The sequence below is a fragment of the Orbicella faveolata genome, unplaced genomic scaffold (assembly GCF_042242905.1).
Source record: "Orbicella faveolata isolate gen_17 unplaced genomic scaffold, um_ofav_v1 contig_14, whole genome shotgun sequence".
In the NCBI taxonomy this organism is placed as follows: domain Eukaryota; kingdom Metazoa; phylum Cnidaria; class Anthozoa; order Scleractinia; family Merulinidae; genus Orbicella; species Orbicella faveolata.
Genome location: NW_028301541.1, coordinates 3782436 through 3806424, shown reverse-complemented (window position 1 = coordinate 3806424; position 23989 = coordinate 3782436). Strand labels below are relative to the sequence as shown.

General features: G+C 40.1%; 3 protein-coding genes across 17 annotated transcripts; all 3 read left to right on the top strand.

The window, feature by feature from the left end:
• The first annotated feature begins 1520 nt into the window (after positions 1-1520).
• On the top strand, positions 1521-5921 carry LOC110050372 (uncharacterized). 3 transcript variants are annotated; one of them, XM_089286216.1, is made up of 5 exons: positions 1521-1656; positions 1876-2016; positions 2473-2503; positions 3550-3773; positions 4497-5921. In XM_089286216.1, exons 4-5 carry the CDS (start codon positions 3566-3568, stop codon positions 4853-4855), a joined length of 567 nt encoding a protein of 188 aa, XP_089142342.1. In that variant the 5' UTR covers positions 1521-1656; positions 1876-2016; positions 2473-2503; positions 3550-3565; the 3' UTR covers positions 4856-5921. The 3 variants fall into 3 exon arrangements, with proteins under 3 accessions (XP_089142342.1, XP_089142341.1, XP_020611950.2); XM_089286215.1 differs by having other exon boundaries at positions 1521-2016; XM_020756291.2 differs by lacking the exon at positions 2473-2503 and having other exon boundaries at positions 1521-2016.
• A 1338-nt stretch (positions 5922-7259) lies between these two features.
• Positions 7260-12646, top strand: LOC149113666 (uncharacterized). Of its 2 annotated transcripts, none has more exons than XM_089286210.1 (2): positions 7260-7710; positions 11454-12646. In XM_089286210.1, the coding sequence occupies exon 2, from the start codon at positions 11462-11464 to the stop codon at positions 12038-12040; it is 579 nt and encodes a 192-aa protein (XP_089142336.1). In that variant the 5' UTR covers positions 7260-7710; positions 11454-11461; the 3' UTR covers positions 12041-12646. The 2 variants fall into 2 exon arrangements, with proteins under 2 accessions (XP_089142336.1, XP_089142337.1); XM_089286211.1 differs by lacking the exon at positions 7260-7710 and adding an exon at positions 8697-9158.
• Positions 12647-12777: 131 nt separating this feature from the next.
• On the top strand, positions 12778-23186 carry LOC110050211 (uncharacterized). 12 transcript variants are annotated; one of them, XM_089286204.1, is made up of 4 exons: positions 12778-13513; positions 14266-14328; positions 20455-20527; positions 22045-23186. In XM_089286204.1, exon 4 carries the CDS (start codon positions 22053-22055, stop codon positions 22632-22634), a length of 582 nt encoding a protein of 193 aa, XP_089142330.1. In that variant the 5' UTR covers positions 12778-13513; positions 14266-14328; positions 20455-20527; positions 22045-22052; the 3' UTR covers positions 22635-23186. The 12 variants fall into 12 exon arrangements, 10 of the variants coding, with proteins under 10 accessions (XP_089142330.1, XP_089142331.1, XP_089142326.1 ...); XM_089286207.1 differs by lacking the exon at positions 12778-13513 and adding an exon at positions 13604-13950; XM_089286205.1 differs by lacking the exon at positions 20455-20527 and having other exon boundaries at positions 14269-14328.
• The last annotated feature ends 803 nt before the right edge of the window (positions 23187-23989 follow it).

Sequence of the window (23989 nt, the reverse complement as noted above, 5' to 3'; positions counted from 1 at the left end):
CCCACCCCCGAGGATAAACGTTTCTTCTTCGGGTTGCAGGTACGGCTGCACGTAGGCTACGCAAGGGAATAGTCAAAATTTTTGAAACGTAAAACTCCTCCCGGTGAAAGGCTTTCCACCTCCCCTCCTTCTACTCTCTCTTTCTAACTCGATAAAACCTCCTGAAACACAATAATCCCACCGAGTTCACAGAAGCTTATGGATGCATTTTTTTGCTCGATTTTGTAGTCGTTATTACCGTTATTGCCTCGCAATAGGATCGATAACCAGCCGCTGTTCGGGAAAGGAAGCGCGCGCTGTTCAGGAACACTGGACTCAGGAGAGCGGCCGAAATCGAGCCTACGACTTGCCTCGCGAGCTCGCTTTTAGAAAAGAACACATGTCTGTGGACAAACCAGTCTTGTGGGTCTCATCACCCATCAGGTCCTCCTGTGGTTTCTGAAGCCTGCAGCAGGTGGTTTAGCGGGGCAAAGCCCTGATAAAAATCCATAGAATGATTGATGCGGGCGCGTCTCGTCCGCTTTGTGTTTTCACGCACCCCTTGTTTGTCACAAACGTTTTTTCTCTCGCTTCTCGCTTGACGGACTAATAAAAAGGCGCGGAACTGACTGTACGGTCCAGAACATACAATTCCCTGGCCTACGCTTTTAACACAAATGGACGGAAAGGACAGACTAGTCCCAAGTAGCTTGCTTACTTTCCACGCGAGATTGAAAAGGACCGTGCGTGTAATTAAGGGAGTGGAGACCTGAGCACTAAGGCAGAAGCAAATATTTTTTCAAATATTACTTGCTTGGCGCAGTGGCTTTGCGACCCCTCAGTCTCTTTATTTAACAGCACTGGGGGTTGACTAAGCTTACAAACACCGTTTGAGCAGTTCATCATCTTGAACCAAGAGCCCATGTCTTGAAGTAGTCCATGACTGACTCTGAGAAACCATTCCATTTCCTCAACACTATGTTAAAAGCCATGTCCTAATTTATCACTTTAAGTTTTCAAGTAGTTTTTCTCCAAATTCCCGGCAGTTTATAACCAATTAACTTTACACAAAAACGCAACCCTTATCATGTTCCAGATTTTTCTTGGTCAGGCCATGTACATACCGCAACTCACTAAAGATAAGTCGAAGAGACAGATAAATACAACAGTTAACAAAAAGTAATTTTCCATAAGTGATCGATGTAACAAGCTGCTGGCAAATATCTTGAAATAAAAGGAATGGAATTTGTTTGGAGACTCCGCTGCCGGGTTACTTTAATGTAAGGAGCATGTAACATCGACGTTCTTTGGTGCATTGAAAATATTCCAAAACGTTTTCTAATTTTTAAAATTTTTCCTGCCATCTTTGATATTGTCGGTGAGTATGTGTAACGACAGAAATTAATAATCCTGTCTTTGACATGGAAAATTTTCACCCTATTGTGATTGGCTCTAGTATTTTTACAATCGCTTTGACCTTGGGATTTCGAGGAAATCAGTAAATTTACATAATTATCATCTTTCACCTTGTTACTAAAATTTTGAACAAAGACATTTCACCTCGGAACTGTAAACAAGAGCCCAGTGAAGTCTCCCAATCTCGATTAACCCAGTGTGAAACGGCAAGCGTTTGTAATAGGTCACGAAAACATGAAGTCGGTCAAGTACATTTGTCGAGTACGATGCATTGATTAAGCCACAAGGATTCTAACACCAATAACAGATAACATACAAAACGAATAAGCTATATCATAGAGTTTTTCTCGACGTTTTGACGAAAGTTCAGTTTAAATAATTAATCGTACGTATAATGCATGTTGGTCGCGAGGTATATGTATACTAATTGAATTTTCAGGAAACGCACTACCTACAAATTTAAAGTTCCGTGTTTTTCAGGAGTAACAAGATATTGGGGCGCGACCGCCGCTGGCATACATGTCGAAATGAGCTTCTATATCGCCGAAGAGTGAAATCAAAATAATTTCGGTGGGAAAAGAAAACAAGAAGCGAAAAAAGCACCAATCAACGTTTGAACAAGTAAGTTTTTAAGCCACTCTGTTTGAGTAATTATTTTAAACTGATCTTATAAAGTAAAGTCAGTTACAACCAAATGTCAAACTTATAGGCTTATAAGAGTATTATGAGTATTTTTAGTTTTAGCCTAAAGACATTTAAGAATGTTATGCTTCTTTTGAATATTTACATACACTACTTTAATACTCTGCAGATTCGGCAGTAAATTATCAATTTTGTTTTCGTGCGATTTTTTTACCTGGGGAAAAATTGACTTCCCTACAACTAAATTATTGTACATTAAAATTTAAAAGCGGAGAGAAAAAGCGAAATGTATCTTAACTTGTATGCTTTCTGCGTGAGTAGGAAAAAGTCATAACGCTCGCCCATTCACGTGGGTGTTTTTCAACGTTAACTTCCAGTAACGCTAATGAGTATGTGTGTGTTTTTGTTTCATTGTTTATTTCATGATCCTAACAGCAGACGCTGGACCCCGGTTCCGATTTGTGGTGTAAGTTAGCTTTTCGTTTTAGACATCATATCCCATCATTAGTTTTCCATTATTTACTATTATTTTATCCTTAAGATCCCTCTGCAATGAAACTCCATAAATTGTAAATTATTAAAGATCAAAAAGAGAGGGTCTCGATAAACAGCGGGAATCGAAGGGCACTTCTTTGGCCGAATGACTTATGGATATATGATTATCACAGAGGTACTACATCCTCTGTAGGTGTTCAATAATGTTTTGACCCCACGACTTAGCTTGCTGATACCGCTCGTTTTTGAAGTTCTTTCTCTTTACAGTAGGTGCAGTAAATTAATCCAAATTGATTTTTTCAATATATTATTCCTAATTTCAGTATTTTCAAATGCTACATGATTAAATATTTGACCAACATTCCTTCTGATTCGTGGTTACCATATCAGAGTTGTAAAAAAATAAGGACTTGCTGCGAAAACAGTAAATGTTATTAGACCTTACTTGCAGTCCACAAATTGAAAACAGTGTGTATTGCTAGAACGTTCTTCGCTTTATTGTTGGCACAACGAATCAGCATGAGGTATAAAATTTAATGTCTGTTGTACTGACATGCCACCTGATAGAGAAAAACATCACCCATCAGCGCAGTTGAAGTCGTTTATGTAAACCCAACCTTATGGCTTTGTGTTTCATGTAAACCTTAGAGTACAGTAGTGCTTCTTTTGCCAGCCTTTGCGCGCGGCGAAACTCCAAGAAGCTAAAAACAGAAAAGGGCATTTTTTCGTTCTCTGTGTAAACCTTGTCAACCCCCCATTGTTCTAATATCATTCAAAAATAAATTTTTAAGTATATAGCTCGTAATCCGATGTCTGTTTCACGAAAATTTGGGATCATTTCAAACACAAAAACCACAAGCGTTTTTGAATGAACACGGATGTAGAAGAAATGGTCTAGATTTTGTTTTGGCCTTTAATTTGTCGTGGAACTTGACGGTTTTCCATTATTACTATTTTTTTCTATGCCTAAGTAAACTGCTACTATGTTTAACTCTGAGTATATGTTTACAATTACAGGGTTTTACTACAAAGCATGATAGCAGTGGTGATAGGAGTGGCTCTGTTTATGACAGTATCACAAGCGGATGAAAAATGCAAAGGAGGAAACATCAATCAACATCTCTGTCAAAAGACATGTAACTTGACCAGTTGCTCGTGTGATATGACTGATATTTCCCCCTTCACCAGCTGCGCACAAAAGTGCCATTTCTTCTCTTCTTGTCCTAAAATGATTTGTTCTGGTAAGCCGGATGTTTTTAGACTGTTGACAGTCCCTCTCGAAATTCAGCAGGGGTTATGAGGCTTTACCATCCTTGTCTAGTCTTCTTCCCTCCTCTGCCGTACCGCGCTTTTCTCGCCTTCTGATCCCTAATTGGCCACGGCCACACCGCCTTTTTGCGTTCGCGATGGCTAAACACTCGTCTAAATGACCTTTAGAGAAAAAACTGGCTGCCAGCAGTAAAAGTATTTTTCTATGTAAAGAGGGATACCCTCAGTATTTAGTAATTCGAGCTCAAGATCTAATTCGCGTACGAGCACCCTTCCCCAAGGTGCTACTGGTATTCAGACCCTATTCACTGGATGCTACCTAATAGCGTTTCAGATGGGAAAGCTTACCCTCCCTTCCCTCACCTCTCTTGCATATAAGAAATCCCGAGGCTAGATTCCAGAGGTCTAAAGTAAATCAGTGTATTGCGTGGCGAATCTTTAGAGGGGGGTAGGGGGCGGGGGGAAGAGGGTTGAGAAGTGAAGAAGGACCTTTCTTGTTCGGGAAAGGTATAATTGAGTAAAGGTGGAGCAGTTTTTGGTCCATATTTTAACGGAATTTTGGGCTCTCTTGACTTTTCCAGTTATTTTTCAGCGAAAAGGGGTTGATGGGAAATGACAGAATCACTTGATCCACCTGCTAGTCCTTGAGGCGAACCCTTTGCCATAACTAACATGTATTTCTTCTGTTTCGTTAGGGAGACATGGTTGTTCGCAGAAGTGCTTTTTCGGTCACTGTAACATGGAATGTTCGTCTAGTCAGTTCTGCTCACAGTCATGTGTATGGAGAGCCAAATGTGTTCAGATCACGTGCTCATCGGCTATTTGTCACCAGGTCTGCGCAAACTGTACTATGGAGTGTACCAGTGGAGTGGAGAGGTGCGATCAGATGTGTCTTGGGGGTAGATGTGAGATGAAGTGTCAAGCAAAGCATTGTAAAAGACAATGTTTCAAAGGAAGATGTAATTACATCGGGCGTTCACAGAGTAAAGCATCAGTTCTGCAAAGTGAGACGTTAGCTGTTCTGATCGCTTGTGTAAGGCTCTTAAGCTCATAGAGAACATGATGTAGTGATAAAGATCAAAGAGACAATCAATCAATCAATAAATCATCAATCTATTAGTGTCAAAACGTGGGCTGAGGTTGCCCTCCAGATCCGAGCCAGAGGCTCAACCTTGATCCCAGACTCTCTGTCTCTCTCTCCTTTGCCTGATTTCGACAAGGGACGCAAAGGAGAGAGAAACTGGGATCAAGGTTGCTGGAGGCTCGTGTGAAGCTGATGTATAAAACGCTTGACAATAAGTAGAGTAAAATAACGAAACATTGAAAAGAACTAATGTAAGTAAATATCAATTAAAAATAAAATATGTTAAAAATATTTAAATATAAATATCAGTAAAAATACATAAATGCTTCACCCACAAACGCTGGGAAAAAACCAAGTAGAGAATAGTAGATATACAACTCAAATAAATATAAGAAAATATTACACTACCCCAATATTAAGAATATGGCGATAAAATTCCTAAGATTTTAGCGTCATAGCTTGAGGCATAAAAGGGTGAGTGTAATGCTGGTAGTTATAGAGGTGCTACGTCACGGTTTGCACTTCTTGAAAAGTTCAGCCTAATTTTTTCAAGTTCGTCGCTTGTAATCCACGTTAATCTTCTCCAACCGTAGCTATAATTGTTCCTTTATGTTTTATTAATATTTTTTTAGTGCTTTTCATTCTTAGTAAACTACTATTTTCAGGTGTCCTTCGATTTAAAGGTAATTTTGTACGCGGCTAAAATAACTCAGAATGCTGTGCCTGAGCTCCTTTAAGGCTACGCTGCATGGTTCAGTTTAAGACTTATTAGAAGAAAATTAATTTGTGATCTATCATATTAAAGTTTATATAGACTATATTATTTGGTACAACCATACTAACAACTCATATTAGCCAATTAGTTTAAGAGAAAACATAAGGCCAAGGATTTCAATATTAAACCTTCAAAGATTTCATCCCTTTTGTATCTGAAAAATTAGCTAGAATCTAACAACATGGGAGATTTTGTAAATAAAGTATTAAAATGATAAAATTAGAAAAGTAATTTGAGATATAAATCTGAGAAAAAATAAAATGACAATGCAACCTCGACCTGCTGATATGAAAATGGGGAGAATTACCAAATGGTTAATACTCAGGACTTCTGACCCAGTCCAAAGAAACAGAAGCTATAACTTTTGGACGCAGAAAAGTCGAGAGAGTGGTGTTAAAGGTTTAAAAAAATAAAATTATCAAATTAGTTGCTTCGTCGGGTAAGTTTACTTCGGTTTTGAATTCAACAAGATCCGATGAAATAGGCCCTTTTCGTCTCCCTAAAGCCGAACTATGCTTACGTAAAATATTTTCCCTGTGTCGCGATTAGCGGTCCCTGGGGAGGAGTACGTGACTTGCCATAAGGAGGTTTGTGTCACGATATAAGCTGATATATATTGCGCATTTTATTGACACTGGAAGCTCACGAATGACCCCTTACCATGGCTGTCCGAGATAATTTGCAACTTTCTTCCCGCATTCGACCCTTCGTGTGGAACAAGCCGCTTTGTACACTTCCCGCCGGAACGTCAGATTTCTCTACGACACTCACAAAAAAACAATGCTGTGAAAACACTCCACAAATGACAAATATCCTCTAGAATATAGTTACGATAACTTTCACGGCAGGTCCCACAAGATTGATCTCGGTGGGAGAAGGATTATCCTCCGTCACAGAGCCCAACTTTGGAAATTGGAACGATAGCCTGCAGAACAGGCGGATTAGCGGGGCAGATAGCGAAACGCTAGAGCGAAACGCGACACACGCTAATCCGCCTGTTCTGCAGGCTATTGGAACGACGGTCTAATATTCAACTCGCCACACTTGCGCGGAAGAGTTCAGCAGGCCCCTTTAATAGTAAAGCCTTTTCGAAAATACTTCGAGTACAAGAAAATTGTTGACCGTGTTAGTATGCTCAGCTGAAGATGATCATCCTTTCTTGGTTCAGCATAAGACAAAATCCGCAGGTAACGTGTGAAGCGAGTACAGATAGCTGCAAATGTCTCACGATATTTGTACTCTGAGAAAACGGCTTGATACAAAAGTGCCAAAAAGCTTTAAAGACTGGATATTGGAAAAGAAACCGTCGAATCTCTATTGGTCGTTGTTTCTTTCTGCCCGTCAGTTGGGCTACTCGTGAAAATATGCAACAATAACAAAATGTCTAACAATATATTCGTTTTTGACTTCACCGCCGCCCTCTCCGTTGAAAAACGAAGACTGGGTACGACTCTGAACGTGATTAGTTCTGATTGGTTAGTTTCCGTCACGCGTGACTTGTCCCGCCATTTTTTGAGAGAACATTTGCAGATCACGAGGAAATTTCAAATTCACGTGACTGAAAAGCTTATCTTTCTTTTCTTCTCGAATCTGTCAACAGTTTGATGCCATTCTTCTTTGATTTGTTGAGTACAACGTCTTGAAGGAAGGTTTATTTAAAAAACGTCTGGGTATTTCTCGGTCGTATCTAAAGTTGGTAAACTGAATTAACTGAGCTTTCGACAGAGAGAAAAAACCGATAGAATTTTCACGTACTGTAAACAGCACAGTCTGACCTCTTTCACGAAACGGGTCAGCGAACTTTGTTTGTACGTGCTTTGACAATTGTATGATCATTTGACGCTTCTGGACCTTCTGGCAGTCCGTCAAAAACCTTTCTGGAAACCATCAAAGAGATATCTTAACTGGCATCTCCACCGACATACTTCTTCACCAAGGTAAAAGAGTTCAATCTTACAAGCACTTGGAAGAAACAACAGATCTTAGCCTTCGTGATCAAGTTCAGGTGAAAATCACTTGATCTATCTGGAGCTGTGCGTTGCACCCATCGGTAAGTCTTGGCAATTTTGCTATGCTAGAACCAAGTGTGTAATCACGTGCAATTTCAATACAGAAAGAACATCTTAAAAGATTCTGGTTTTGTTTGAACGATGTACGGTTTCTGATGAGGTTATTTCCGGTTGAAGAGTTTTCACGGTCCAGACGTTACAACGCCCCCCAAAAGATTAAAATATTTGCCAAAAATTTTCAGGTATCTTCCCTAATCTTCTGTTTGTTTCTTCATACTGAAGTAAACGACCGTGATTGTGCGGGTTTCTCTCGGTTTGAAGGTAATGCAAAACGCAATGCAAACGGAACTCTTTATTTTCAGAGAAACACCGGGTTGATGCGGTGGTTTTATGCATCTTGAAGTTTGATCTTTCAAACAGTTGCCATTGATCAATATTTTTATGCGGTGCTGTTTGCTTTTAGACGATTTTGCGAAAAATTTCAATAATTCGGGAATGTATTTTGTAAATTCTCAAATTTATTGGGGCTCGTTGAAGTCAAGACAGTGTCTGCAAGAAATCCTTTATCACGTGAATTTCTCTTCCTCAACGACGATGCCAACGACAATACTTTATAAACGTGCGTGGGGAAAGTGTTTAGAATTAATCAGAGAACAGAGTCGTTAATATTCGAGGAAATGTCCGAGCAAAGGAAGGAAATTAAAGGTCACCGGTATCCTTCAGCAGCCGGGAACAATCATGTTTTAATATAATTTGTGGATGCCACTGAGGATTTTAAAACTTTAAAACCCCTTTCTTTTCTGGTTTAAAAAAGTAATCCTTTCATCTGTTGTAGACTAACAAGCAGTATGATATTTGTTCTGCCTTTATGAATGTGCGAAAAAAATTCCAAAAATTCTGGAATGCCCATTGAAACTGAAACTTCCCTTTGTTTTTTGTACTTTGTTTTTAAAGTCATCGATGACAATATGTTTTATTCGTTATTCCAGAATTGGCGTACTTTATCGAGAAATAGACCCTTTCTGGTTCGGTTAGAGCTTTCGGTCAAAGTTTCTTTCTTTCTTTCTTTCTTTTTTTTTTTTTTTTTGATCTTTGGACCCCCAAACCGTGCATGTTTTTGAAATTACGTTAAAACCATGGTAACTAGAAGCCGTGACCCGGTATCAAAGGAGCTGACCACGAAAATTCTGGCGAACTGCCCATCTCAAGAAAAGTACACCAACTCGATGGAAAAATCGTAGATGTGGAATTTCTCTCACTTCAAAACAACCTTTTTCGAACTTTCCATCGATTTTTGACAAAGACAATGAACGTTGTATGCGGTTTGTTTGGAAGAGACATATGACAGACCGATGCCAAGCCCCCGGCCGGCTTATTAATCCTCACAAAGGCCATTGTTCACAGCTCTTTTGTACAAACAAGTGTACATATGTCAGCCTGAACTTGACTCAATAGACCGTTAGAGCCGGAGGAATTTATTCAAATCAAGGTAAATGTTCTGTTTGTCGATTTATCCAGTTTTGGGATGGCCCAGCAAGTATGTTTAATCGCTCCTAACTTTAAACACGTAATATTTCCAATATGGCTCCCAACAAAAGACGCATTGTCTCTAAAAAATGAAAACCGAACAATTACGAACAATAGTCAAAGGTCTGATAGCTACAGTGAGATTTCACAGGCTATCAAAATTCAAATCGGAAGGTGCTGTTTCGATGCTGTTACCTTTAGCATCAACGTGCACGAGCGACGAAATTGTGTGCTTCGAATTACTCGAAAAAAATGGTGTGTTTTCCTTCTAAGAACAACAGTTATGAGGTATCTTTTACATGTTCGTCTTTGCGCGTTAGGTTTCAAGAGAATGATAAGAGTTCGTGACTTGTGTTTTACTCAATGGGGTAATGTGAGCATTTCCTAAACATGTTTTGACCAAATTTGTTTACGCCAGCGTGCGATCAGGTAGTTTCCCCGTGACGAGGTTAAACTTTGCACCATTCTCAGTCACGGAAGTCTGCGTGCATGTCTTTGTCAATCTCGAGTTCAACTACAGTCGATACAAACTCTGCAAAGACGGTATTACCCGAGAGAGAAGATTGAGCGAGAAAAGAATGCCGTGCCTCACACCGCATTGCATTGTCACTATCAACAATGATATTTAAACGGAAGGATTTTGTACTTGTTTGAAGTTTCTTTAAGCTTATCTCAAGCAGATTTACGCAATGAGGGACGTTTCCCAGAGATTAACGAACCAGCCAGTATAAACAATCACTCACGATTCAAGATTCTCACTAGTAAACTATGCCTGCGGTATCTAGTTTATAAGTATTAGAAGAAACAATAGGATTTGGCAAAGACGGTACATCTTTTATTCTACATCGAACACTATACATGTGGAAGAAACTCAACACCAAAATATAGAAAACTCATCGTTACATAACTTTTTTGCCAGTGCGGATAGGGCCAAACATGTACTATCAGTTTCCGAGCGGTTTTGGTTTTTTGATCCTCTGTCGACTAGATTTTATCTTCTTTTTGAAACGTTCAACCAGATCTGTCAAATTAGTAATAACGCTTTTTGATTAAAAGTTTGATTCGGCTCGTGTATACACTTGCCCAGATGCCTGGCAAACAGTAAGGAGGCTGTTCATGTTTACCCTGGAGCAGAGAACGAAAATTTCGAGAATTTTTTTACCAGCTGTTGACTGAGTAATGGGATATTCTAAATTAAAGGAATAATTTTTATCTACATTGGCTGTCTATTTTCTGTTTATCACAGTTATTTTGGGCTCCATCAGAGCCCTGCGCACTGATCGAGATCGCATAAAAACCGATTGGCATTGCCCTCTTTCCTGATTACAAACCATTCCGCATTCCGACATCTTTTACGAGAAGTTAATTACCAAGTCTTCCCGGAAGCCAGGAAAGATAGCTACAGTTGATGAACAATAACGGGCATATCCTTACTGGACAAAGAGCAGCTGTAGGATTTATTCAGTACGTTCGCACCAAACGAAGAGCAAATTTTAGACAAAAATCATGGCGAATGATTCAGTTTTAAGCAAACTTTCTGAGCTTCAACCCAACAACGCCGCGAGCGCCATTTTGGATTGGAAAAACAGGGGAGGCCTGGGGAAAGAGGAAAACGGTCTGGCAGCCAAACATCTGCGTGATGGGCTAAAGTTCGAATAAATTATCCCGATCAGTCTAAATATATCATCGTCTCTTACTTTAGGAATCTTGCCAAATCTTCATTTCATATGCTATGATAACTTTCACCCTAAGAATCTTCTACGCTCGAAATTCTGATTGCTATACATATCATTCCCTTTATGCACAGTTTCGAGAATTTTTGATATCTCATCAAGACATCTCGTCTTATTCTCGTTACCTCTCTGCATGGAAGTGTACTGATTTTGCACTGAACTGAAGAAGAAATAATTGTTGACCACTTGAATTTAAAATGCTAGTGAGCGTTTTTAATAGCATCTTAACTTTGTGCCATGCCAGACTTCTGCTCCCTCCACAGGAAACTGCACAAGAGTCTTGTGTTAGTACTCTGTGTTCGCTCTGAACTCCTCGGTGTTTTCGCGTAGTCTTTACACAGTTGAATCACCGCCAACGGACACCTCCCGTGAGTGGAGACTCATAGTCATGGGTGGGACTTGGGGAGCAGAGTCCAGACAACCTAGTTCCCAGTGCCTCTCGTCTTGACGTACCCAGCGACCCTGAGAACGAGGTCGAGGGCTTGACAGCATTCATGTTAATTGTGTTTTTTTCCTTTCTCCAGACGATAAAATGCTAAGGATCATCTTGGTTTCAGCTGTTTTCCAACTCGCCTTGACCGTCCAGTCATCGCCGACCGAAAAATGCAACTCGATATTATCAAACACGTGCTTCCAACAGTGTAACAGCACTTCATGTAAATGTTCATCAAGTGACAGAGATTATGTTTACACTGAATGTAGCCAAACTTGCGAACGTAACAAGTGCAAGGAGATCACGTGCTCATCCGGGACTTGTCATCAAAAGTGTCATGACTGCCAGATGGAATGCACCAGTGACGTCGATTATTGCAATCAGCAGTGTTTGTCCGGAGCATGCTCGTTTAAGTGCAGCGCCAAACGATGTGTACAAGAGTGTGATGGGAAGACGTGTAAACACTTGCCCTCAGACCACGAGGAACCTTTTATACCGCGCCTCTACTTGGTTATTTTAGCGGGATTGTTCGCAGCCACTACCGTTTTGACTTGTCTAGCTCTGGCTTTGTCTTGTAGTCAGATGGGATTCAGAAGAAGAAGAAGACCTGCTCCCCTTGTAACTCGTAATCTTGGCGGCAGTGTCAGAATTTTTCTGACGAAGTCAACAATTGTGTAGAACATGCGGGAGCACAGGGAACCCAATAGTGCAGTACAAAATGGAACGCAGGGCACCCATTAGAGTAGTACAAGAGGGAACACAGGGTATTCAATAGTGTAGTACGAGAGGGAACACAGCCTACTCACACAAGACTCTTGTGTAGTTCCCCGTGGAGGGAACAAAGTAATACTTCATGTACTCCAAATATAAGGGTCGCTTTCGATGAAGACAAGAATGCACTGACTCGTTTTTGTAGTGTAACATTCAGCTACAGTTTATACCGCACGTCATGTGCATATGACTCGCGTAGACCTGTAGAGATGAACAACTTCTAAGAAGTGACATTGCTGTGAGTAGATTAGAAACAGAATTCTGGAAATTGTAGTTGTTTAAACGTAGCTATGAAAAACAACATAAAGCCGTTAGATATTCAGAAAAAAGGTATTTGCCCAACATTAAAAATTAGAGACAGAAAAGCCTATTTAAAGAAAGGAAGATTCAAGCCTATTATGTCAACAAACTTTTGTTATATTCACTCATAATTATAATAATTAATTGTTCATAACAGGAATACGTTTTGAACAAAATAAAGGAATACAAAGATGTCAGGTATTCAAATAAGAAGATTACCTTGAGAATTTCGGATTGACTTAATGCTTCAGATTAGACCAGATTAGGTATCATCCACTCTTCTACTTTTACCTTAACAAAACAATATCTGAATGGAAAAACAAAAAGGAGGGTCGCAAACTTGAGAGTGTGTTCAGGGAATGGGGGAAAGGCTCCTCGAGGGCCAGCAGAGGAACCCCTGGGAGTCCCGATGGAATTTTTTGGGTGCAGACGGCTCCCTGTGGTCGAGCCCGACAAAGGATTGTCCCTTGACATCGAGAAACGGAAAAGACGGTTCTAAACTTGAGAATGTGTTGAGGGAATAGGGGGAAAGGCTCCTCGGGGACCCAGCAGAGGAACTCCTGGGAGTCCCGATGGAATTTTTTGGTGCAGACGGTTCCATATGGAAGCACGCGTCGTTCATTACTGTATGCCCCTGTATGACAAGTATTAAATGTTGGTTTCTTTAGTTGATCCCAAGGTCACCGAATTTAACAATGATGGCCAAGAGCCAGAAAACAAAGAGACAAAAAGAAATACCATCCAATAAGAATAGTCCGTGCTTTTAAACTATGTGATAAATTGCTTATCTGTAACTGAATGCTTTGTATTGTCCATTAAAAAAATAACATATCTTTTAAGTTAGAAATCATCATGACAGGTCTAGTTAAATTCTGATCATTTTTTCTGCACCTAAACGCGGCATGAAATTAATCAAACCTGGGTAAAATTTTTAAAACGACATGAAGGAAATTCAAAGCAAACAATAATTAAAAAACCGTGCTTGTCACTGATGATAGAAGACTCGAGAGTGTTCTTGAAATAGAAGACTTCATCAAGAGTTCTTTCAATCCAGGTGAAAGGAACAATCTAGTTTACGAGGTAAGCGCTGAATTATAAACGTGCGTTGTGCCATGCTCGTAGCTCCAAGCAAGCTTTTGTTGTGAGCTATGTAGTGCCGAGTGCTTTTGACCTTCGGAAAATCGACCTGAAAAGTTTTCTTTATTTTTTCTTTTTCAATACCATGGTGGTCTGACGACTCATAAGAATTTTTTTCGCGATAAACCTTCAGCTCAACGCTTCTTTTCTTAGTTGTGGGTCAATGTCAGAGGGAAATGTCGTACGCTCTCATAATTACGCAGATATTGACAATACACATGCCTGCTTCCGAGTAACGCCCATATGACTGTACATCTGTTTTGAAGTTGCGTCCTAAGCCGTAACGCTTTGACTGTCAACTCGATGCCTTTAACCTTTGACTAGCTGGCAAACTTACATCTTTGTGTTCATGATCGTCCGCTAGAAGCAAGTCGCTTAAGGTAAATCTTGCCTCATAAGGTACTGCTGGTGCAGATGTGCCGGTTTGAGGGTTTCGATTCTCTAACTGAACCTCACTAAGTTCCATTCGACTGAAATTTTCGAACACTTTTGAGGGACTTCGGCGCAATTAAGTCAAAAGTAACATACTTTCACTTAATCTACCTAAAGGGGAGGTTCTGCTTCGAGCTTGCTTTATATATCTTATTATGGGGAAAGATAATTAAGTGAGGCCGAAATTGCTTTGAGCATATTTCATTACTTCTGATCTACAGCATTCTTTTTTGAACTCGCCTTTGTTTTACTTTATCTACTAGTAGGGGAGTTCCCTTGAAGCAGAGTTTGCTTGGAGCCGGCCGGCAAGACGTCTCTGTTACAAAGTAAGTCAGTTACAGTTGTGAGTCGTTTTGTCGCGCTTTTAGTTTTGTATGGTGTTTAGAAAGCTCAGGTTGGCAGGCCTTTATTGCATTAAGGAACTCATACAAAAGCTTTCAAAGATGTTCATATTCGTCATGCGAACTCAACTAACACATATGTAGAAGGTTTTTAAGAACACTAAGGATTTCATGTGCCGTTCTGACCTTTTTAAGGTGGCTGCGATCGAGTACTTGTGAGATTTGTTGTCCCCTTTTAAAAAGCGAAAACAAGGCAAGCAAGTATCACTTGACTTTTGAACGAAGACAGAAATTGCTTCCATTTTCTTTGAGTACTTTCTAAATATTGTGTACTAACTTCTTTCTACATGCAATGAGGATTAAAGTTGAGTACTGAGAAGGTTCCCCTGATCGAAATCTAAAATTTTATAAGGGTAATAGATTATCATATTGGAGTGATTGGTTTCCACATACATTAACAAACAGGCAGATGACGCATTGGCTGTTGAGAATGTCTTGATTTACTAACAAATCCTCAGCAGCCATTATGAAGACTTTCAAAATCTACGTGGCAGCTAGTAGCACCGCTTGAGAAGCGAGAGTTTGTTATGACAATCTTGCGGCATTAACAATATTTTTTTTCTTTTTATTGATATCTTATAATGCTACATAAGTGAAGCAGTAAGCCGATACGTGCTAGGACAAAAGAAGAGGCTAAATTAATATTCCCAGGCCACTTATTTAAAAAAAAAAAAAAAGGAACAAAACAATTTCGTATTTGTGTTCGACTCTTGCCTGTGTTTTTCGTCCACATTGTATTCATCTGATCAATCTTTAGGAGACTTAATTTGATAACAAATAAAATGTATGTATGTATGTATGTATGTATGTAGACTTAAATTAGACGACGCTCTTCCTTCATTCAAGTAAATCTATTTTAGTGTGTGTCACTACGCCGCGCCGGCGCCTAACTAAACAACCACTGTGAACTTCCTAGCATGCGAGCACCATCGTAACATTATTCCACGTCTGTAGAATGTGAACTTTTCTGACTCAAGTTACCATTAAGGTGTCTAGTTCAGTCGTTGACGTAAAAAACAGTTTCCGGCGCTGTTCTAGTCTCGCTCAAACGTCTAGAGCTCACATCATGCTGTCGTCAACTTATACCGCGTCTATTCTGACATCTATAGGTTAGTTTGTCTTTGCCTAGTGCAACTTTCTCCCAGACTTTCACGGTCAATTCATTTCGTGACGCATCTGCTTGGACCGCGTGACCAAAAAAGTATTGACCGCGTTGAAATATCGAAACTTAGGAGCTGGGAAAAGTTTTTTACTACCCCCGTCCCTTCATGCTGAATGCAATGTGTATGTCATAAAAAGTCCACTCGATTACGGGTTCAACTCTAATCTTGTTCCGGGACTGTCGCGATCTAAAAGGCGTGGCAAGGTCAGTTTCGTTGTGTCGTGCATATAACTGCGATGATCAGTCATGTCTTCATATCTTTTTCCGCAGTTCAAATACATGTGATCTTTCATACATTCACTTGTTGCGGTCAGTTTCCTTGGTCAACGGTTGGTCTAGCTGGCTGCAAGTCACTCTGTGACATTCTCACTGACAGTGGAACTGGGAATCAAAATGATCCCGCTGAGATCCCTCGCTCACTGCTACCTGTACGTCACCAATCCGTTTAGTCTAAAATTATTACGAAGTTCCTAAGCTAAACGTCAACAAGGTTCATGACTCACGTACGCAGAAATGACTCGCCCATGCAGAAAAATAATTTCTTGACTTTACTGGAAATTTTCCAAGCTCCTGATTTAGTGTTTGTTTGCTATGTTTATATGCAGTTTGTTCGGCCAAATTTCATCTGTTTTCTGTTTGCCTGACGATTAACTACGTGATTTTGTTTCCAGACTTGTTTGTAACGTGCAGACGACTGGCTAAAGTCATGCAAACTTGTTTATCATCCATTCTTTATCCAAGCGTGATTGTACCTTAAGGAGGGGGGTGAATAGGTTTTCGGATCGACGGATTTGGCCTTAAAAAGCGCGCGGATTGTAGATTTTTGCCGTAAATCGAGCGGATTCGCGGATTTTGAAAACACAGTGGATCGTGGATCAGCTGTGAATTTTGGCGCGGATTCCGGATTGTGCCTGTCTGGATGTTCGGATCTTAGGTCCTAAACGAAATTTGGATCATAGATCTTTCTTCAGCCTTGGTCGGTATGTTAATGAGTTCATCCAAAATTATTTCTTTTTAACAAGGAAGCTCATTTAAACAGTCATTGGAATTGTACTGTGTTATAGTCATCAGGCATGTTGCCTTCTTTACAAAATTAACAATGGCATTCACATTTATCAGTTTACCTTTGAACTTTTACACTTCTGTTTCCGGATGTGGTTGTGGTTTCGGATTTGAACAAAAATATTGGCGGATCGACGGATTTGGCGAAAAAATGGCACGGATCGGCGGATTTGCATACCCCTATTCACCCCCCTCCTTAAGCGAGACACCGAGAGATTAACTTACAAACGCGCAAATATGAGAAAGGTTGCGCAAATTAAGGAGCTCAGCCACGGTATTGTGATTTATTCTGGCCACGTACGAAATTACTTTTAAATTGAAGGAAACCTGAAAGTAATAGTTGACTAAGGTAGAAAAACACCAAAGAGATAATAATAAAGCATAAACTTAAGGAACAAAGATGCATAAGGATGGAGAAGATTAACACGGATTGCCATCGATATCCACGAACTGAAAAATGTTATTTAACAGTTTTTCTGACACTTTCAGAACCTCTCCTGTTTACAACGTCCGTCATACTGAGCTGGAGATACGTTGCCTGAAGAAGAGCAGTAAAACTGCCCGAGACATCGCGTTTAAAAAACAATTTAACCTTAGAAGAGTCCCGTGTAGAGCAAGATTTACTCTTTTTTTATTTGTAAAAAAAGGTAAAGTAGGTCTGCATACCAGCCAAGTGGTGCATCAGGCCGGAGCTTATCCCGGTTTCTGCAGCATGAAGCGACTAGGATTATTTCTACTCCCCCCTGGATGGGATGCTAGTCCATTGTACGGTTACCCCCAGCATTAAATTCGCCGGTACCCATTTATACACCTGGGTGGAGAGAGGCACTGTGAGAGTAAAGTGTCTTGCCCAAGAACACAACACAGTGTCCCTGGCCAGCGCTCGAACCCGGACCACTCGCTCCGAAATCGAGCACACTAACCATGAGGCCACCGCTCCTATAACTCTGCCGGATAGCTGAGATCCGAGATCTGCAAAATTTATGTATAGCTGGTTTTCACATGACGTCACTAAAATTCAAACAACAAAACTATTGATCTTCCTGAGATTTTACTTAAATGATGTATAAGAGCAGCTGAAAACTAATATTCATACAAATTTTCGCTCCGAATGGGTTCTTGGTTTTGTGATACACTACGCTTGAATTTCTAAGCTTTTGCGTGACGCGGCATTTACATGACGGCCTAGAGAGCTGTCATGATGGTTAAAAACGTGACTCATTTCGGGGAACTTGGCTATCTGAACAGTTCATGTCTTAGAAAAAGTATTATTTTAATGTTTTAGAGTTTCTCGAGGGATAAATTCACGCTTTTGTAGCAAAACTCAGTGACAGATGTTTCTGTTGGTTTCGGGCCGCCATGTTGGTGCCCATAAGGATGGGCACCAACATGGCGTCTCCATACAAATCTCTGTAAATTTGGGTAAAAAATTTCTCCGCATATCTCGCATAAGAAAAATTGCTGTGATCAGAATTTTGGCGAGAGTCTTTGCATATTTACCTTCTTTTGTTTCCCAGATTCTGGACTTTGTCTATTGACCGGTTTTGTTTTTTTATTTTGATCTTTTTCGAATTGCGTGACACTGAAAACCAGCAATAACTGAGAAACACCGGAATTAAAATCTAACTGATAATTGAGATTCAGACCTTAGTTAGACGAACCCCCATTCATGAGGTCATTCCGTGGGTTTTAAAATTTCAGTGACAATATAACTATCAACTGTATTCTTAACCTCAAGCACATAATCTTTAAATATTTGTGTTGGCAGCTGGTAACCCAGACAAGCTCTCCGGCAACACATCCGTTTGTGCATAATAGCTCCTTCAACAAAGCGTTTTATACAAATTTGGCTAATTCCTTTTCGACACGTCCATTTTATACCTTAACTCGTGGCAAGAAAGCAGAGTATTTACTCTTCCAGGCCCAGCTTTCTTTGTATAAAGCTTGCGATCAATGCTCGTACTTCAGGATTTGCAAGTAAAATAGTTTTAAATCATATTCAATTTACGTGAATAGGTCAAGGTTAACCTCTCCTCTTAAATAGCTCTATCACAACTGTTGACATCCCACCCTCCCCGTCACACACCCACCTCCCGCCCCTACCCCTCACACATCCACGCCCCACCCACTCCCCCTTACACACCCAAACCCCATGCCCTCCCTCAAGTGCCATTAATCGTTGGTTGCTCGCGCGACGAGAAATACCGCCGCAATATATAACGATCGAATGGACACGAGGTATACATGACGGCTAAAGCTAACATTAACTCAATATGTCGCTCAAGTGTGCCAACGAATTACAACTCGAATTGTAGTCCCCGAACTAAGCAATTATAAAATCTTAGCTATATCAAACATAAAGAGAATTTCGCAGCATAAAAATTGACCCAAAAGTTTTGAGCACTGCCATACCTTTGCTTTAAACTCGCCCGGCGCTCCAAGTTTAATTGTCGATCCTTGAAACAATATTTTTTGAAAGGTTTTATTTGTTGAACATTTTGTACGTATCAACCATCCTCGTTCCCAAGGTCCTCTTACTTGGTCTAATGGAGTGACCTAGACACTTGGTGATTAGCCTGTTCCAGGCTCTCGGTAGCTGGGGACGAGCGAAAACGAGCGAGAGAAAAAAACGTCCTCCCTCATTTTTTCCCTCGCTCGCCCTTTTTTTTCCTCGTCCCCAACTACCGAGAGCCTGGAACAGGCTACTTGGTGATATGACACGCCCCCAGATTTTTATCATGACGCGTTGTTAGAGAAACTGATCTTATCTTGCCTCAGGTCTTAAGTCTAAGAAGGAAGTATTATTGGCACATTTCATATTTATTGATATTAATCCTCATACTGAAGGTCGGTCACCGGGTTTTGAGCAGTTGATAGCAATCGTCTGGTGACGTGAAATCAGCCGGCAATTCAAAGGAAAAAAACACATTTGTAATCAATTAAACGCAACGTAATGTTGCGTAGAGTTTAAGGAATTGAACTGTTTAAACGCACAGGTTAAAGATGAGACTTAACATACGTGTAATCTTTACACGGACGGTTGTGTTAGCATGACTCAGAAAAAGAGGAAATAGGAAGCGAGTATGACCGACAAATCATGGTCCTGGGCACAACACTTGGAAATGTGAGTGTTGTCTTTTTTAAATTGGCTCGGGCTCCTTTGAAATGCTCTCTGAATAATCTCTGTGATTATCAAAGTCTATTTAAGTCAATCCTTTTATCAGTTGTGATAAAGTTAAAGCTGCTTTTCAATGAAGAAACAATTTCCTGTTTACTTGTTATTTGGGCACATATCGATCGCGGATGACTGTACTGCTTTAACAGTCCGGAGGGGGAACTAGCCACTCTCCTGTTTGTCTTTTTCGTGGGCGCACGTGTCAGTCGATAAGGTATTGTTTTCAGGGTTTTCTGTCTTGAAATAGTATATAGCATGTCTCAAACACGATATATGGGTTTGTTCAGGATATGAGCTCTGACAACTCGTTACCCAAGCGTCATATAACAGGAATCTAACAAGAGGAAAGTATTTTACTTATATCTGGAAGACCAAAAGCATAAGTTTCTTCTGGGAATGCTCTCCTACTATGTGGTTCACTCTAGTCGAAAGTGTGTGGGCGTAGAGAAGCTCTTGAACTTGTTTTCCAATGATACGAAAACGAAATCAGGAAATCGGTTTTGCACCTCTTCAAGTTGAGGTTTTTAGTGTCGCCCACGTGGTTGAAAACCAAAATTAACTTTGCATAGCATGCATGTTTCATGTCACGAATATTTCAGCTCCAAGAGATACATTTCTCTCCTGATTTCTCTTTTATCCTTGATACTTTAAGGGTCTTGGAACTATGTGGTCGAAAGCATTTTAGCTTTGGACACGTCTTAGGCTTAATTTTGGAAAGACAAAAGGTCAGTTTTACTTCCTTTCCGGTTTTAATTGTGCAAGTTCAAAAGTTATTTTTTTCAGTCACAAGACTTGTTAGAATGATATCTAGTTTCCATTGTCCTACAAAGGAGGAGAAATTCTGTGGTTGTAAATATGTTGATAATAGCGAGTGGGAGGCTAAATATTTGGCAAAAAGAAAATACGAATAAAATATCGCTTTGTTTAAAGTCCCATACCAAAAATAATCTCTCCTTAATTAAGAGCGTTATTTTCTTTTCGAAAATTGTCTGCATGAGGTCGTCTTGAAACAAATAACGGTGGTGACATCCATGCCTATTTTCAGAATTTACTCAAGTTTCACCAATCTGTTTGTCGGAAGCGTGTTACAACGCCCATTTGGCAAAACAAGTTTAAACTTGTAAATTCAGCGATTGTAATTATCTTGAATTCTCCGTGCAACTGATACACTTAGCTGGAGACATCTTCTGAACTTTACGATAAAACAATCTGAGGTAAGTAGTTATAAAATAAGTAGTTCAGGAACATTGTGTTTCGATGTGTCTAAGTTCTTGGCTGCCACCGTCGCAAATATAATTGAGTTAATTCGAATTGAATCTTGAAATAAGTTGATCTAAGATTGTCGAAAGCTGATAGAAGCACAGAAAGCAAAGTACGTTGTTTAAATCTAATGGCTTATTGTAACTCAATAGCGAGCTGGTAGACTCTGCTTCAACATGCAATCTTTCTTCAGTTCAGTGTGTATAAGAGGTTTGCGAAGAGCTAAGAGCCTGGATAAATTGAATTGTAACCGTCGTCGAAGAATTTTTAAACGTTACCCTATATGACAGTTGATTCCGTCACTATCAGATCGCAATCGGAAAAGTGAAGGGATGTTTGACAGAAATCGGCTAACACAATACTGAGCTTGGAAGAACCTCGTACGGCCTTAGGACTTAAATCTAAGCAACGCGAGGTTTCTGTTGTACACGAAACATTCCCTCAATTTTAAATAAATTTGGATATGTTGAGATGGAGCCGAAGACAGAAGGTGGGGACACCACATCGGAATTCCGACGGGTTTTAGCTGTAGATCTCAGCACACACGCGCCAGTCAATTCACACCGAACCAGTGAAACTCAAAATAAATTCTCGCTACTATGTTATCACAGTGCTAGTGCTCATGTAGTGCTATATCAAGGCAGTATCTCTTAGTTGATGGTTTTCTTTATTCTGTTTATTTTCTGCTTGAAAATCTATTAGGACAGTAAGGAGAAACTAGATGTAATGTTCATCATGTCAACAGCGTGTGACAAAGGAAAAAAATTCTGAGTCCCCAACGGGATTCAGCGCCAAAGATCTCCCGAAGGCCTGGCGGGGGCGCTCTACTCGAGTATCCACTGAGCCACAGAAAGATTCATGGTGATCAAGGCCATTATTGACACGGATCCTGCATACATGAATTACGTGTCAATCATTCTTTAACTTTAGTTTGACAAGAAAAAGCTATAACCTCCTATTATCATTTTGTATCTCTTTACAGACACTAAGATGCTTTGCTTCATTGTGATTATCACAGAATTTCTTCTGGCTGCTGTAGTTGACGCGTCATCAACAGAAAACTGCAACGTCACAGTATCAAACACTTGTTTTCAGCAGTGCAGTGACGTGTCATGCAAGTGTGGCGTTACGTACGGAGACTCACAATACGCTACCTGTAACCAGGCCTGCGATGGCTCAAAATGTAAGAAAATGACGTGCACATCCGGGACTTGTTACCAAAGATGTCATAACTGCCACATGGAGTGTACTAGCGACGTCGGTTATTGTAGGCAGCAGTGTCTTTCTGGAGCATGCTCGTTCACGTGTAACGCCAAACGCTGTGTGAAAGAGTGTAACGGAAAGGAATGCAACCAAGCGACTCCAGTCACGTGTCGGAGCATTTTCCAGCGTAACGGTTATCTGGTCATATTGGTGGGACTTTTCGCAGCTACAGCGATTTTGACCATGCTAGCATTGGTATTGTCCTTCAGAGAACTGAATTATTGGAATAGACGAGCCACATACTCAAAGATCCCAAGCGTTAGTGGCAGTGTTGACAGTCTTTGTTCACTAGAGTCGGCAGTTTCATGACAGGAGGCAAAGAATTTCGTGACTGCTTTCAAAATCCTCTAGGTTATAGTCCACGGAAATTCATTACTACTCTCTTGAACGTGACAGTCAACAACTTCGTACTGTTCCGTGACAGCTAATCATGAGCTTGGTGATACTCAACATTTACCTGTCAATCAACAGCTCCGTGACAGTCAACAGTCAACCGTTTCGAGGTGACTGTCGAAAGTTTTGGTAGATGTAGTACCATGACAGTCAAAGTGTTAGTGAGAAAGAACTGCTTAGCATTACCACAAGGTAGTTAGAGACGTGACGTTTTCTGTGTTAGAGAGATTCCCTGCAGTTAAAATGTCGCATGTCAACGATTTCTTGATGTTTTTCAAAGACGACTGAATACAAGAAAGTAGACAGTGCCTGAAAAGGCAATACACCATTATTGCTTCTGTACTTTTGAGACAATGAATGACAAGAATGGCAAGAACTTCTGAGACAAGAACGGCAATAATATATATCACTGGGTTTTGGAAATGTTAAAAAGCAGGAAAAATAAAATCAGCGCTAATATCGAAATAACATTCCTTGGTTGATGATTTTTGCATTCTCATCACCTGTTTAGTGTACAATGAACTAACAGAGTATGGAGAAATACGTGTTGATAACTCCTCGTAACCCATCTTGTGTTCATTTGTTGCTTACGAGCTTCGCATTCTAATCTCGCCTTCCTTTGTTCAGGTGGGTGCGTTAGAGCCCAAGCCAAGAATTTGAGATCAGACTTAAGTACAAAGGAAGTTACTGATTTCAAACCATATTGATTAAATGAATAAAAACAGCTGGATATGCATTCTCGACATTTCCCATCTTCATCTTTCCACGTCTTCTTTCGAGGTTTTTCAGTCTTATCACAAATTTATTGTGATATTAGTTTCGTCAGTCACTAGTAATTTAAGTTTGGATTTCCGATCATATATATGAAAAAATCTCCACTTGAACAACTGAAATAGTCTTAGACTGGCGAAAAGAAAAAAAATGTGGACGTGCTTAACCTCTCATTGCACTTGAGGCGAAGATCAACATGAAACTTATTTAAATTTGTTTTTATTATACCATAATTCGTCTTGGAATTCATGGTTTGAAGTCAATAAATCAAGCTTTCAGAAACAATCAGCTCGTTAACTTCTTGACCTGCTTAAAATAACCAAAGAAAAAGAAAAGGGAATTGTTTTAATAGATTCACAGCCGAACTTAGTATTAATTCCATATAAGGGACTGAAAGGCCCAGACTCCCACATTGCCTGTAGCGGCTTATCACTGTTGAGAATCAGAAGGTTAAGTATCCATAAAAGGGTAGTGCAAGTACATGGAAAAAGACTGAACAG

Excerpts from the sequence above, each read along its gene's own strand:
- LOC149113666 (XM_089286210.1), top strand. The coding sequence starts at position 11,462 with ATGCTAAGGATCATCTTGGTTTCAGCTGTTTTCCAACTCGCCTTGACC.
- LOC110050372 (XM_089286216.1), top strand. The coding sequence starts at position 3,566 with ATGATAGCAGTGGTGATAGGAGTGGCTCTGTTTATGACAGTATCACAA. Across the intron at positions 3,774-4,496 it reads TCCTAAAATGATTTGTTCTG|GGAGACATGGTTGTTCGCAG; the intron begins GTAAGCCGGATG and ends CTGTTTCGTTAG.
- LOC110050211 (XM_089286205.1), top strand. The coding sequence starts at position 22,053 with ATGCTTTGCTTCATTGTGATTATCACAGAATTTCTTCTGGCTGCTGTA.